The sequence below is a fragment of the Berghia stephanieae genome, chromosome 9 (assembly GCF_034508935.2).
Source record: "Berghia stephanieae isolate SIO BIC M18660-M18661 chromosome 9, UCSD_Bste_1.3, whole genome shotgun sequence".
NCBI classification, from domain to species: Eukaryota; Metazoa; Mollusca; class Gastropoda; order Nudibranchia; family Aeolidiidae; genus Berghia; species Berghia stephanieae.
In genome coordinates this window covers 33,093,395-33,110,385 of record NC_088368.1, presented here as the reverse complement: position 1 = coordinate 33,110,385, position 16,991 = coordinate 33,093,395, and the positions used below count along the sequence as shown (strand labels likewise).

Sequence of the window (16,991 nt, the reverse complement as noted above, 5' to 3'; positions counted from 1 at the left end):
ATAATAATAATAATAATAATAATAATAATAATAATAATAATAATAATAATAATAATAATAATAATAATAATAATAATAATAATAATACTTATACCTACGTTTGCAGTGGAATACGCGTCACCGGTAACCTTGTGTCGCAGACAGCGCCGATAGATCGACTAGCGGAAGCAATAGATCGATAAGGTAACAGGATCGATAGATTCAAGAAGAATTGGAGTATAAAAATAACGCGATGAAAGAATGATGTCAAAGAGCAACGAAGCGTCGCCGTGGCTGTTTTGAGATTTTGATGAAGGAAAAAAAAGATGACGTAGGCTATATTATACACTACATGCGTCAACACACATAGACAAGGTCACAGTCGCGTATTCTCTCTCTCTCTCTCTCTCTCTCTCTCTCTCTCTCTCTCTCTCTCTCTCTCTCTCTCTCTTCTCTCTTTTCTCTCTTTCTCTCTCTCTCTCTCTCTTTCTCTCTCTCTCTCTCCTTTTCTCTCTCTTCTTCTCTCTCTTCTTCTCTCCTCTCTCTCTCTCTCTCTCTCTCTCTCTCTCTCTCTCTCTCTCTCTCTCTCTCTCTCTCTCTCTTTGTGTGTGTGTGTGTGTGTGTGTACTTGTGTGTATGTGGGTGTATGTGACTATATACTGTAACTGTAGAATTGTCCCATTGTTTGTTGGGGGTTTTTGTGTGCCTTCCTTTTGTTTGTTTTGTTTTGTGTTGTTGATTGTTTTATATTTTGTTTTGTTTTGTTTAATATTTAAAAAATCATTTAGGGAATCTTTATACGTAGATTGTTAACTTGGGTAATCATAGAAACATTTTAAATACAAAGAGTTGAATCGCTATAGACTCCCCCCCCCCCCTTCCCTATTAAATCTATTTATATTTTCAATTCATAATAATGATAATAATAATAATGATAATAATAATAATAATAATAATAATAATGATGATGATGATGATGATGATGATGATGATGATGATGATGATGATGATGATATGAATAATAATAATAATAATAATAATTATTATTATTATTATTATTATTATTATTTATTATTATTATTTTTATATAATAATAATAATAATAATAATAATATATTATTATTATTATTATTATTATTATTATTATTATTATTATTATTATTATTATTATTATATATTATATTATTATATATTAATATACTAATAATAATAATAATAATAATAATAATAATAAAAATTCTCATTCTCTCTCTCTCTCTCTCTCTCTCTCTCTCTCTCTCTCTCGGTCTATCTATCTATCTATCTATCTATCTATATCGATCTACCTATGTAATATCTATTTATCTATCTATATTCATCTATCTATCTATTTCTCTCTCTCTCTATCTCTCTCTCTCTTTCTCTCTTTCATTCTCTCTCTCTCTCTCTCCCTCTCTCTCTCTCTCTCTCTCTCTCTCTCTCTCTCTCTCTCTTTCTCGTTCATTCTCTCCTATAAAATGTAGGCTTGTAAATAAGGTCACGTCGGCTGAAGGGGGGTCGGTTGGAATGTGAAAAAAAAAATATCTGAAAACATAAAGATCTTTTCCTACACCATTCGTGAGAACGTGAAAATAAGAACGTAAAATACCGTGAAGTATCAATAATGTGACGTGAATGGATTATTGACTGAGCGAGACACCTAATCGGAATTTCCAATCTTTTCAATGGATCACGACATATTTACATACAAGTAGTTGCAGTCACTCTGTGGCTAACTGTATCAAACTCTAGATGAATGGAAAATATCCGAAGATGATAAAAATAAGATGTAACTAACACATATTATACGATTTTCATTATTTTTTCTTCTTCTTTTGGCGGGGAAGGGGTGGGGGGGGGGGGGGGGTCTTGATTGTTTTTTAAGCTGATCAATCTGTTGATAATAAATATTAAATATATATATATATCCGTCTATCTCTCTTCCCCTCTCAGTGAGTCTATATATCTATCTCTCAATCTATCTATCTTTCAATCTATCTATCTGTCTATCTCTATCTCTCTCTAGCCCTCATTATCCGTCATCTATCTCTCTATCTTCCATTGTTGTTGTTGTTGTTGTCGTCGTCGCCTTTCTCATATTCTTCCTCCACCTCATCCTCCTTCTTCTCCTACTCTACTACTATTACTACAACTACTACTACTACTACTACTACTACTACTACTACTACTACTACTACTACTACTATACTACTACTACTACTATACTACTACTACTTACTACTACTACTACTACTACTACTACTACTACTACTACTACTACTATACTACTACTTATACTACTACTACTACTTACTACTACTACTACTACTACTACTACTACTACTACTATACTACTACTCTACTACTATACTACTACTATACTACTATACACTACTACACTACTACTACTACTACTACTATACTACTATACTACTACTACTACTACTACTACTAACTACTACTACTACTACTACTACTACTACTACTACTACTACTACTACTACTACTACTACTACTACTACTACTACTATTATTACTACTACTACTACTACTACTACTACTACATACTACTTCAATTCGTCTTATGTTTTCTTCTTCATTCCTTTATCTTCTCAAAACGATAGCTGCAGTTTATTAAGGTCACAAACAAATATAACGTTAAATCTAAAATCACACGCTATCGTCGGGCCAATCCTTTCGCTTCGATTATGCCAATGACGTCACTGCACTACGTTTAGATATTTTTATATTTCTGAGTCATCGATTGGCTGATTTCGTGTTCCCCAGTCACGTCTGCTTATCTTTATTATTATGGCAGCCATTTCCAGTACACGTTGACCTCCTAGGGGGTACCAGTGTTTGTGTTGATGTAACCATACGAGTCTCTAAGACCGAGATCAGAAGGTTTTATCTCTCCAAGGGTCAATAAAACCTCTAGATACGCGTGTTTGAACATTCTTACGTCATTCGGTGTTCAAATAAAAGTTCATTGTTCCACATGTGAAACTATTTTGGATAAACTACTTTAAATATTTGTCTTATATTTCGCACCCCCCCCCCCTCCCTCCTACCCCCATCTGAGACTTGAATGAATATATTATAATTAAGTAATATGTATATTTAAATATCCTTTTCCATAGATTCACCAATTTACTCAATGCGCTTTGCAATATTTCATTAATTCTGTAGTACAAGTCGCATGCTAGGCGTACTTTTTGGATGACTATTTTCACTTCAAATATTATCTGTTATTGGCTATTGCCATTTACTCGTTTGAGTGGGATTGTGTTACGTACACTTTATGATTTAATGCGACTGAGAGAAACACAAAAGGTACAAGAGTTCAAAGAAAGAACAAAACGCGGAATCTATTAGCAATGTAGCCGCTGCGTATGTTGATATAATCGAAGCTGATAATTGGGACGCCGCTTAATCAGAATATCCGCTTACTTGGAACGATCTGTCTGTGACATTTCTTTTCTATATAATTTCCATTGGTTAATCAGAACATGTGCGGATTAATTGGGAAGATGTCCGAGCATTATATATATAATATATATATATATATATATATATATATATATATATATATATATATATAAAATAACCAAAACAAATTTACCAAGAACAAAACTTGTCTATGATAAGAGGAATAAGAATGGCTTTACCTACTCGTGAAAGAACTCTTAGGTCAACACACGGCCACCAATGATAATATGTAGTGACATACTCCATGCATGGTCATCATCAATCTTTGGTTTCTCCTGTTTTCCACATGTCATCATGGAGACTAGTTGTGAAGGCGAATATTATATTGGAAATGTTAGACAAAATGTTGAACAAACAACTGAAAGAAAGCTCGGCATCACAGTTGTTATAGTGTGAAGAACACAGCACAATATTACTTTAGTCACAATTTCATGATTTTTTAGCTAATCAGTGATAAACTTAAAGCAAAATCACTTCATTCCACACACGAATTTTGTTCATGATAAACACAATCTAAGTTACCTTTCTCAATACTAGGTAATGTTCATTTGATCTTTTTTTGTAATTAAATTGAAGCTTACATTCAATTTCATATTATCTATCTCAATACTACAATTTTATGTTTTTGCATACTCTATAAAGTCTGATCCAAATTTTAACTTCAATTTATTTTCAAAACGAACTTCCTGTGGATTAAGTACTTATAGCACTAGGCTCTTCAACTATAATCATCGACGATTTGCGGTCTTGCTATTTTGTTTCAGTTATGAAGGCTATCGCGGAATCGGTTAATTGGCACGCCGCCTAATTGGAACAATTTCTGCAAAACGTTGCTTGTCCAATTAAGCGGCTTCGACTGTACTCATAGAGCTGATATTTAAATAAGATACGTTTCAACAACAACCCGTGAAAATGTGAATACGCCTATTGCATGTTTCCACAACGCTAATCCTACGTCTGACGTGCGTACACTCTAGAACGATGCAGTCCGCGAGTGATCAACTCTCTTGAAGTCAAGCCCCGACGGTACTTCTAATTTGCTGTTTTTATCCCCTTATTTCATACCTCCTGCTTGCATGCAGCGTCGTGCGATTTCGTAGATTCGGCTGTTTTCTTAATTTCCGTGGGGGGCAGCAGACTAATAGTTTCTAATACAATATATTATGATAGACCAACATTTTATAATACGAAATACAGTTCTCTCTGGGTTCTAGAACACATAATTCCAGCAAAACGAGACCCTAACACTCGGTGGCCGAATAGTATCTACATAATAAGTCTTTACCTCCTTTGATCATCGGATTTCGGTACACTCGGATCCGAGCACGCTTTTTGGCTTATCCCAAGGGCGAACTAGAATCCACCAAGTACTGTATTGGTACACATTATCGTCCCAAAACTGCCTCATGTCGGGATGATACAAATGTTAAAAGGCAACGTACACTTATTTGCAGGTCTGATAACTCAAATTGTTATGGTCTCATTATTTTAATTGAAATACGTTTAAACCAACAAAATATATTGTCCATTGCAACAAAGTTAAATCAAGCCTATAATTGAGTACGGTTATCAGACCCGCACTTAACTAAAAGAGGATTTTAAAATAGCTTGTCTAGAAATGTTTAATTTTAGGTTTTTAATTTTTTTTTCACGTTAAGCAACTACACTATCTTTATTCTCCTCAAGTGTTATCTCCGTGTTATATTTTCTATTACTAGATTTTTAGTATCAAAACAACCCCAACATACTGGATGGGGTCCTTTGACCTCCCATGGTGGGCAGGAGGTCACTCGCTGTGTCTTCTGTCCTCTTATATCGATTTTCCGCGTTGTTTTCCGTCTTTGCCTTGGAATGGGGTTGCTTGGTTTTGCCCTGACCCTTGTCGGAGTCTTTAGCTGAGAGGGAAACGGTCAAATTTTCCAATATTGTTTTGGGATATGATTTCTCCCTTGTAAATCATCTCTCTGCTATGTATTATTAGTTATGTTTTCTGTTAGGACATATCCTGTAAACAAGTCAGTATATTTATCTTGTTGGCTCCTGTGCTAGTGTCCGAATAAGACTTTTGGGTGATCTCAAACTAAGTACACTGATAATGTGCTCTTGGAATTTACATATGCTCTCTATTTGAATCAGTCCCCTTTATCTTCTTTTCTCTTGGATAATTCCTTTAATTCTACAAAATTTTTACTATCCCATATTCTTTCTTTTTACTGGCGCTGAAAATACCTAAATATGTCACAAGCGTTGTAAAACCAAAAAAAAAAAACAAAAAACAAACCAACAAAAAACAAATCAAACAAACCAACAACAAAAAAACACCAACAAAAGGACAACAATACGCTAATATTACTTTGTCTTAATGCAATAGTACATAGTAGTATTATATTAGTGTTTATTGCGCATGTCTAGTAGTAGTAGTAGTAGTAGTAGTAGTAGTAGTAGTAGTAGTAGTAGTAGTAGTAGTAGTAGTACGGGGAGAATGAGGAGGAAGAGGAGGAGAACAAGGAGGTAGGTTTAGAGTTGATGTGTGAGAGAAAGGAGCGTTGGATATCTTTTATTGCGAACGGATGTAAGAGGCGCGAGGGGGTTGAAGTAGTTGGGGTATTTAGGGGGGTGGCACGTGGGAGGCAAAGGAGAGGGACTGAATCAAAGGGGGGAGTAATGGGGAGGTGGTGATACAAATGAATGGACTAACCACGCAGAATAAGACTGTAGGATCTGTTATGCCTCATTAGTGATGGGCTATTTGGATAGCAGAAAATAATTGGTGGTATGCTTTGCCAACTCAGAAACGCAAAATAACTGAATCAGTTTAATGATTTCATTTTGTTTTTGTTTTTATTAATCGTATACATTTTTATTCTTTTAAAGGCGACACAATTAAGCTATTTCAGATAAACAAGAAATATAAATTCAATACGCGAGTTGTTTTTATCAATCTTCTGACTTATAACCATTGCTCTTATTACTTCGCCCTACTGTAATAACAATTGTAAAGAACGTAAAAATCGCGGTGGTCGACGGAAACAACACTGCATCGGTAATCGGTACCATCATCGGTCATCGACCAAAGCCACACATATCGACAACTCAACATTTACTTCGATTATTACCAGTCTTGACAATGTACTGCTGCTGCTTTTGATATCATTGTGGTATACGTTTTATATGTGTAACTTTTGTACATTTATTTGTAACGTGCATTGAGCATCATACAGTGATGAAAATGCGCAATATAAATGCCATGTATTATTATTATTATTATTATTATTATTATTATTATTATTATTATCATTATTATTATTATTATTATTATTATTATTATTATTATTATTATTATTATTATTATTATTATATTCTTCTTCTTCTTTCATTTATTTTTCTATTATTATTATTATATTATTATTATTATTATTATTATTATTATTATTATTATTATTATTATTATTATTATTATTAAGAAATAAACAAATAAATAAAATGAGTGAAAAAAGGACAAGCGCAAGAACGATCAATGACGAAACGGGTCTTTATTCCAGCAATTAAATACATCATATTAGTACATTCATACTTGTATCTCATGACATCAACATAGTATTAATATGAAATAAATAAATAGATAAACAAATAAAAAAGTGAACGAACCAATAAATAATTCAACAAAAACATTAATTTAACAAATTAATAATAACAACAACAACAACAATAATAATAATAATAATAATAATAATAATAATAATAATAATAATAATAATAATAATAATAATAATAATAATAATAATAATAATAATAATCTTAATAATAATAATAATAACAATAATAATAATAGTAATAATAATAATGATAATAATAATAATAATAATCATTATCATCATCCATCATCATAATAATGGGGGGAGGAGGGGGGGGGGGGTCAAATTAATTTACAAAGAAGCAAAATAATAACAAGATTAATGGTTTCATTCATGTCACATTTATTCAGTCAATTATGGCAAAATAGAAACTAATCAACAGATAAAACAATATAATTTACATACAGTTAAACCAAGGTACCTACAGCACGCCAACATACACACAAATTAAAGATACTGTCTAACTAAAAAGAGAAAAAAGAAAAAAAAAACGAGAAAAAGGACAGCAAAATTCTACATAATCAATTCAGAGGTGTTAAGATAGTTTGGCTGTTTCTTTTGTGCAGAGATCAAAGTTGTCTTGTTGTAGTATGCTACAATAGCACATAACAGAGAGATACGATTTACAATGAAATAAAAATCTCTATAAATAAATAAATAAATAAAAGAACCAATACATCTGACTGCTTCCCTCTCAGCTAAGGATCTCCACCAGGAACAAGAAGAAAAAGAAAAATCAAGCAATCTCAATCTAGAACAAAAATAGGAGCAACGTGAAAAGAGAAAACAGTAATATAGAGATAGAGAACACAGCAAAGTAGACCTCTCTGCCAACCACAAAAGGTCAGAAACCCCACCCAGATATACTATATCATGTAAAGCTTTGAAATTTTCCAACTTCACAAAAACAATCACAGGAACAGATAAAATAAAATATTATTCCAAATCTATCAAACGCTACAGCTATTTCTACCTCAGATCTGACATAGCAACAGGATTCAAATCTAATTTTCTTTCAAAAATCCATATTTCAATTTTAAAAAATTAAATTGTAACCACTCATGACTTAAAATTTCCACTAATTTTTGAATGAATCTGATAAGAAGATCAGGGTGAAGGAGATGCCAGAAAATTGATGTTTAGTAAAACTGATTAGAAATACCAAAGTTTGGCTGGAGTAATTTTTGGATTAAAAAAAATATTACTTTCTTTCTTTTTCTTTGACTTACTTTATTATCCTCTTTTTGGGGGGGTGGGCAAGAAAATTACCAACGTTATACCAAACAAAGCATATGCCTTGATTCCAAGTTTTATATTTTTAGTCATAAATTAATTTTTAGCAGTCTAATTCATCCCACTATTATTCCAGTATATGATATTGGGTCACATTTTAAATTGATGTAAATTAAATGTGTAATTCATTTCAGAGATTCTAAGTTATTTCAATATGAAATAAAATGAATATTTATATCTCATATACAGCGCGTTTCGACTGAGACACAAATTTTCATCATTTAACAAAACCTTTCATTTACAATGAAAAGAAATTTATATAAATGTCTGAATCCGACTAAATCTGGCTAAAACAGAAAAAAAAAAATATTTGTTTGCGTTATGGTATCACTCAACATTATAAGGAGGATCAACTGATAACTAATAATACTAATATATGGACCAGGCATGGAACCTAGAAGAAGAAGAAGAAGATTAATTAATCAATTATAGTTACACCAGTTGCTGTAATGGATGGAATTGCCTTTAAGGGAGGGGGAATGCAGGTCTACAGCTTTGCTCTCTTCCATTTCCCTTTATTCTTTTCGTGTAATGTTGAGTCCTCGCAATGGAATGAGATCATTTGGTATCACCTGCGTTCTGCTTGCAGTCATTTGTTGGGAGGGAATTGGTAAGATGGATTTTTGTGAGAGCTGATAATTTTTTTTTTCCCTTGTTAATCATTTATTACATATTAATTGCATCATTGGATTCAGTAGTCTGACATCACGCCGCCCGGCAACGGTGGCCATCTTGGTTCTAAACAAAGAAAATCATTACTTTTTATTCTTCAAGCTGGCTAGAACTTTTCATATGTCTTGTGACCAGAATGTGTAAAAGTCAAAACATGATCAAATTTATGGGGTTTTTTTCCCTCTGGATACGCTTTTATGCTCGCCAGAGAAATATTTCATACTGCGTCCGCTATTGTTCCGATAGTTTAGAGCCAGTGTTGCTAAGTTACCATGCGTCATTAGGATGGAAGTGACGTTACGACTATTGAATCCTATTGCTAGGTTTCTCATGTGATGCTCGTTTTGACAGTGTTTGAGTATGTCCCCCTAGACGGACATCCAAATTCAATTTTAACATCGGTATATATTAAATTTCTAAAAAATTATCACAACAATAACAACAAAAACAACAAAGCTAACAAAAACGGCTAAAGAGAAAACATATTTTTCACATGACTGTAACATTTTTCTTTTTCCGTTTCTATTTTTTTCTTTCTTAAAAACCACCAAAATGTATTTTTTAAAAAAAACCAAAATAAAATGAAGAAGAAAAACAAAAATAGCAACAAAAAAAATAAAAAATGATGGCGACAATCAAAAACAAATTTATTCACTAAAATATAAAAAACAACATAGAAATTTGATTTTTTAACAATATATATATTCCTATCAATTCATAATATATGAATAAATAATAATGAAGAAATATGAGTGGGTGAATTGATTGCTGATGCATTTATTACAGCATCTCACACGTGCGTATATTTCACACATTCAAACGCACACACACATACACACACACCTTCAGCCAAACAAAAAACATAATAATCAGTTTCACTGTGCTTTTAATACTTCTGTACCCTGATACTCAAACAATCCTCCGATAAACACACACACACACACACTCTCTCTCTCTCTCTCTCTCTCTCTCTCTCTCTCTCTCTCTCTCTCTCTCTCTCTCTCTCTCTCTCTCTCTCATACACACGACTGAACAATCAAACAAATTTGTTCCATTTTCATTCATATTGAACTCAAGAGAGTTAAACTTTCACTTAGGGGTATTAAAGTCACACAGGGACACAAAAGGCTTTTATCTGCTTACATTGAGGAAAGAGGGGGGAATGGAAAGACTAAACTGCCAATTTGACTAATCATAAGATATGAAGAAATTTATGCTTATCTTTTTAAGGGCTTTACAGCGCTTGCAACACATTGAGCTCCAGTAAAAAGGAATAAAATGGGATAGTAAAAAGTTCTAGAAATACAATTAAAGCACCCAAGAAAAGGTAAGACAAAGAGGAATTGATTCAAACAGTAAACAGTGGTAGATTCCAAGAGCATACCACCATCGGTGTACTTAGTTTGAGATCACCTAAATGTCTCATCCTGCAAAAGGACAAATCCCCACTAGGAGGAATACACTCAAATGTTTACAAATCATATATAATATGTAAACAAAATATAATACAGTGCATAACAGAGAGATGATTTACAAGCCATAAAATATCATCTTCCAAAACTCTAACTACCGGTATACATTTGACTGTTTCCATTCCAGCTAGGGTATCCAGCCAGGGCCAGGACAAACCCAAGTTATCTCATACCAAGACAAAGACAGAGAGCATGTTGGAAAACAGATATAGGGGACAGAGGAAACAGTAAATGCTTCCCTGTCCACTATGGGAGAGCCCGAGTTTATACAGTTTCTGTCATGGGAAACCAGACAAAAACTGCTCTTTTATCACATAATACTTTCCAATATAACTAATTTTAATTAATTCATAAATGCAATAATAGTTGTGTAGGTAGTGAGGACAATAGAGAAAAAAAATCTGAAGTCAAATGAGCGGACTCAGCACGCAAGTCAAGTAGTGAGTGCTCTACCAATGAACAGAGGCCTCTCTTTCTGGCTGTTCTCATTGAATAAAAAAAGCACTAGATGACTTGGATGTCTACAAAGCATGACAATATCTTAAAATGAACACGCCCCTTCTTTCCACACATACACCCACACAAGCACACACATACAAACTAAGTACATATTTTCTAACCATTCATTAATGTGACCCGTAGTGTAACATTTGGCATTATGTCGAGGTGATCCTGACACTAAAAATTAGGTTTTTATTACGAAATTTAATTCAAATGCAAGGGCAGGGAATAAAATTTCTTGATGTGCAAACAAAGTAAATTTAATAATTCTGTCCATTGATTTTTTAATCTCATTACTTTCGTTGCCAGGTTTCTCCTGACCTAGTACCAGATTATTACACCATGTCACAAATTTCATTTCATTTCTAATTCAAATATTATCCGGATGGGTGGAGAGATAATAATAGTAATAATAATAATAATAGTAATAATAATAATAATAATAATAATATAATAATAATAATAATAATAATAATAATAATAATAATAATAATAATAATAATAATAATAATAATAATAATAATAATAATAATAATAATAATAATCTGATTTGTAATACATTAAATATGAAAATGATCTGATCACCCGATGTTCATTTGTAAATTCAAATTAAAGTTTCTTTAAACGTCCCCCTCCAAGTAAAAATTGGACTATCCTGTCAATGAAGAATGCTGTTGTCATATTGAGAAGTACCACACCTAGGACCTTGTTGCGAAACTATTGGGGAGGGGTAGAGATAAAAAGAGACAATGTTATTATGACAATCACTACCATTAAGAAAGAAGAAATGAATAAATACAAAGGAAGCTGTGCCAAAACCATGTTTGTTGTCATAGTATGCACATAAGATGATGTTTGCCTTATAGTTAATTTACGGCTATGTGGTCTAGTGATATGACACTGTCTTCAGACTTGAGGGTTTGAGCCCCACTCTGGGCTTCGTATCGTTGAGTCGTAGGACAATGCCCTTTACTTTACTCACATTTTCTCACGATACTCAAGTGTAAAATGAGTACTGGACGTTAACAGCGTTGTTGAAAAAAAACAACAACTTGTAACATCGCAGAGTTGGCGTTATGTCTTACCTGTTGGCTTGGGACCCCTTGTAAAGGGCTTTGAGCATGTCTAGTGAATATTCCACCATTAAAAAAAAGAGAGAGAGAGAGATGGAGAGAGAGAGAGAGAGAGAGAGAGAGAGAGAGAGAGAGAGAGAGAGAGAGAGAGAGAGAGAGAGAGAGAGAGAGTGTATATGAGAGGTTAAAGAGTGAATGTTACCTCAGTTGGCAGTTCCACCAACTCAAACTGTTGAGTTAGATCAGGGACGGCTCCACTGGCCAAGGTAATAACGGCCCCAGCAGAAAACATGAGTGAATAAAGTAATGGCTTGTTGTCTTGCAACCGCTCCATAAACGGGTGGCCCTGATGAAAAGACAAAAGATTAATTCTTTGAACTGACAGCTCCACTGACACAGAAATTGTCTAACAAGCAAATATGTACCAGTCCCATCCAGACACAGATACAGTATAACTCACCTTTTGGATGGAATGAAATTTGATGTCACTCAGCTCTTTGTTATTGTTTTTAGCCAGCCAGTTATTCTCACTAAATTGCTTTAAGAAGACTATAAACGTTTAAGATTACACATAGTTTTGTGTGTTGGTACCTTATATCCAACGGGCGGATGTTGTTCGATTTTTAAGTAAACACATAGCATCAATAACTATTGACAGCAAAAGTAGAGACTTGCAAAAACATACACTCTATTTCTTTACCTACTGAGAACATACGCAAGTCTCATCCAGACACAGACTCAGTATGACTCACGAAAAACTGACAGCAAAAGTAGATACTTGTAATAACATATACTCTATTTCCTTTTATCTACTGATTATACACACAAGTCGCATCCAGACAGAGAGACAGTATAAGTCAGATTATAAGTACGGACAGCAAAAGTAGATACTTGTAATAACATACAGTCAAGTTGTCTATGTATTGAGAAGATGCATAAGTCCTACACAGACACGAACACAGTATGACTCACCTTATAATTGACAGCAAAAGTTGATACTTGTAAAGACATAGATATGATGTAGACAGTTGTGTTGAGAATACTGGGGGTGAATTTTTTCTCTAAATCTACAAATTCACCTTCTTTCCTGAAATAACAAAAATATCAAAAAATCAGCAGGTCTTCTATAATTTATAATTTAAAACTTATCAAAGAATAATGTCCCAAAAGAGGGACAACTCCCAAGTATTGGATTTCAAATGACGTGGCAAGAACCTCCTAATTTTACCTTCTCTACTAAAATGTAAAAGTCCAAAGGCTCAAATCACAACAACAACAACAACAACAAAAAAGAACTAGATTCTCCTTTTTTCTTCTTCTCATTTGCTTGGAAGGCCCTAACATCCAATCATAGGTTTATGGTTCGTTTGTGTTCTGTTTCGTTGTGCATACTCGAGCACAGCTGACACATTCCATCTTTGACAAGGTACCAGATTCGGTTCTTTATAAAATAGTCTTTAATTGTGTTTTGTTTTTCTGAAAAATATGTTCCCACAGCAATGTTTGGGCAATAGTCTATCAGATCTTGTGGAAAGTATTTTGCGATAAATCAATCATACAAAAAAAAAAAAAAAAAGCACTTTCCTTCCAATGCTACATTAACTGGGAAAAGAAAAATTCGCCTCATGTGGGTCTAAAGGACAACTTCGCTTTTCTTTACGTCCTATGTAGGATGGACAGCCCAACACTAATGAGTAGAAAGTAGAGGTCAGATCTGGATGGAGGGACCTTCCTCATGTCTCCCCTACAACCACCTCAGTCAGGAGAATGAGGTGAGGTGTTGACTTTTTATTTTGACTGGAAGTAGACATTAAATATGTATAGTTTTTCGAAAGTTTAATAACTTAACCCTTTCCTTACCAGCCATTTTCAGAATTTTCCCTAAAATTTCACACCGACCCAACACAAAAATAGTATCTTCTTACTCAAACAGAAGAGCAACAATTACATTCTATGCATAATATTGATCAGCAAAATGAACTCTACAACACAGTGTCACGTTTTTATAGCTAAAATAAAACATTTTTCTTTAAATTGTGTGATTTACAAAAGAAATCTGAATGATAAAAGTGCTGGTTGGATTGTAACGAATGTGACGATTTTCTTATGGTTGGTAAGGTGAGGGTTAAAGAGGAAAAAAATGTATTAGAATCACACTCAGGATTACCTCAATTGTTTGTATAACTATCACCTTAATCTTATAAAATGTATAAATAATGTAACCAAAGAATAGTCCTTGAGAGCCATGTGGCCTAGGAGAGGCAGATGGTTAGCTTAGTTTCTGAAGTATTAAAGAGAGAGTAAAAATTGCTTGTTACCCCTGGGACAGAACACTGGTATATTATAAAGTACTGTCAAATCTAACAGACCCAGTTATCCTGCTTGGTAAAAGAAAGATCAGCTAAAAACACAAATGAATCTGGAGATACATATCGCTTTGTTTATAAGTTAAGTGCTCTGCCAACTGAGCTATCAGAACTCTCTATAAGTAATGCAGTGAAACTCAATGTGTGCATAAATGCATTGGTCAGTTATACATTTATACACAAGTCTTCGGTAATTTTCTTTTAATCATCTGTTCAAATATTTGTCAAATGTAGCTAAATAAAAATCTGTGGCTTCAGATATCATTGGTATAAAAATTAGGTCTACCTTGATAGAAAAGAAATTATATTTCTACATTTTACAGCTGAAACAACTATGACACTAGAACTTGATTAAAGAAACGCTTTTAAAAGTTTGCAGATTCTCCAAAACGTTGAACTATTTCCAAATAATGAATTATATTCATTTATCCCCTATGCATTCAATAATCAAAAAATAATACGAACTAAAACTACTTACAGTGGTGGCATTAGTTCTTTGGCACCTTGCACCAAATACACCAGGCATGAGAAATGAACACAGAATTGTAAAAAGACTGTCATGATGGTGTACAAGTTAAAGATGTTAGGTAGAGGGCGCTCTTTGGACAACGTCTTCAGTGGCTGTGATAGTGAAAGCATGTCACAAAAAAAATATTAGAAATTAGAAATCATCCATTCAAAGATAGATGGTAACTCCCTTAAAATACTTAACCGGTACTGGTACCAACTACTGAGTCTTTTGTGTTTTGTATTTATTTAACTAAAGGTGTACCACTTTCATTTTCTATTTAATATTTACTGAAAGAGGCAATGTTTTTCAAGCTTTATAAGTAGTCCTTCAGAGCCCTTAGGCCCCTTGAGCGAGAGTTTATCCCAGTTTCTTTAGCATGAAACAGACAATAGCAATTGCTTGCTACCCTTTGCATAGATATAAGTCTACTTTCTGCCAGATCTAACAGACCCAGCTACCCAATCACTGCTGGGTGGATAAGGGGGATCAGAAAAAAAAATCTCGACTTCACCAGGGATCGATCTCAGTCCCTTTGCGTATAAAGCGAGTGCTCTACCACCTAAGCTATCGGGACCCCCCGAGCAAGTGATTAACTCTCACTGAAAACCTACCTTAGACCTTGATATAAATAGAAAGCATCCAGCCAGCAGTAATCCCTGCATGGTGGCCTGTCCATCACTGAACCTGATGCCATCGAGATACAACACACTCTGACTGTAGGCAAGGATCAACGCATTCAGAGCAAGGATCTTGAACATCTGCAGAGTTGTCACCAAAGTACATCGTCCCTGCTTGATGATGTTACATACTGCAAGAAAAAAAGAAAAGAAGATATACACAAACTCACAAGACAGAGTCAAAAAAAAATTTATGAAAATTAATTGTCTAAAAACACTTTACATAATTTAGCAAATTGTTAAGGTTTTTTCTTTTCTTTTGAGGAAGACAAAGAAATAAAGGTATATAATAAACATATGTAAAATAACAATAATCATTTACATAACGCCCACTTCCGAATTGTCAAATGCTTGTCTGCACTTAGAATTACAGATAGCTTACAAGATTGCACACATGCTCACACACTCACAACACACACATGCATATCAACTGTACACTGAATGATAAATTCATTGTTTCACTGTTAATTCTAGATATCAAACACCTATTTAAAAAAACTCTGTTTTCAAATTTTTCTTGGAGGAGGAAAAGGAGCCAGATATTTTTGTTTGAAGGGATAGAGAGTTCCAAATTCTTTGGGGCCATGTAAGCAAAACAGCAATTGAAAATCATAGTTTTAGGGAAAGGTACGTCAAGATTATAAGAATATGAGGATCTAAGAGGAGGTGGAGGATTGTGAATTTGAACAACTAAAAAATTTGTTTCATGGCTAGGTAGAGTTGAATTTTAAAAGAGAGTATCTCCACAAATGCAAATAAGCAGTAGAGTCAAAAGACTTGTATTTTTTCCCCCCAACACTGGTATTGTTCTGTTCCAGATAGTTTTCAAAATGGCATGAATAATCCATGTTAACATTACATCGATACAAACTGAACCAGATTCATAGCGGCCAACTTTTTAATGAGTAAAAACAGAACATCCCAACGCTTCGACTCAACACAGCACGACATCATTATCATAATGGCAATTAATTCATCTTCTAGGCGCCTTTATAATAATTACATCAACCGCAGATAACCATTTCAATTGTACATCACAGCTTAATGCCTGTCATTAAATATAGTCCAGGAGTTTGCTGGGGTTTTACTGCTACTATGTGGTCTTGAAGTATGACACTCGCTTTCGGATCGGAAATTCCTGGGTACGAGCCTCGCTCCCTGCAGCAGTCCTTGGAAAAGGCTCTTTACTCACATTCTCTCACTGTACTCAGGTGTAAAACAGTGTCGTCTCTGTCCGAAAAAATTATAATAATAACAGGTCTCATGTCCCTTCCTACATGTTAAGTAGTGCTGTTGGCCAGGGAC

At 33.9% G+C, this 16,991-nt stretch overlaps 2 protein-coding genes across 3 annotated transcripts in view; both read right to left on the bottom strand.

The window, feature by feature from the left end:
• The window catches only part of LOC144980080 (uncharacterized), a 37,076-nt gene extending 36,920 nt beyond the window's left edge, over positions 1–156 (bottom strand). The window contains exon 1 of one of the 2 annotated variants that reach the window (XM_078927568.1): positions 99–156. The gene's annotated coding sequence lies outside the window, so the exon portion shown is untranslated. Of the gene's footprint in view, positions 1–94 lie in introns of both variants that reach the window. The other variant, XM_078927569.1, reaches the window with a different exon arrangement.
• Positions 157–11,515: 11,359 nt separating this feature from the next.
• The window catches only part of LOC144980079 (endoplasmic reticulum transmembrane helix translocase-like), a 47,276-nt gene continuing 41,800 nt past the window's right edge, over positions 11,516–16,991 (bottom strand). The window contains exons 23-27 of the mRNA XM_078927566.1: positions 15,621–15,817; positions 14,977–15,119; positions 13,105–13,219; positions 12,335–12,478; positions 11,516–11,776 (exon numbers count right to left, since the gene is read on the bottom strand). Of these exons, the coding sequence (XP_078783692.1) occupies positions 11,669–11,776; positions 12,335–12,478; positions 13,105–13,219; positions 14,977–15,119; positions 15,621–15,817 (707 nt within the window). The 3' untranslated portion in view covers positions 11,516–11,668. The remainder of the gene's footprint in view (positions 11,777–12,334; positions 12,479–13,104; positions 13,220–14,976; positions 15,120–15,620; positions 15,818–16,991) is intronic.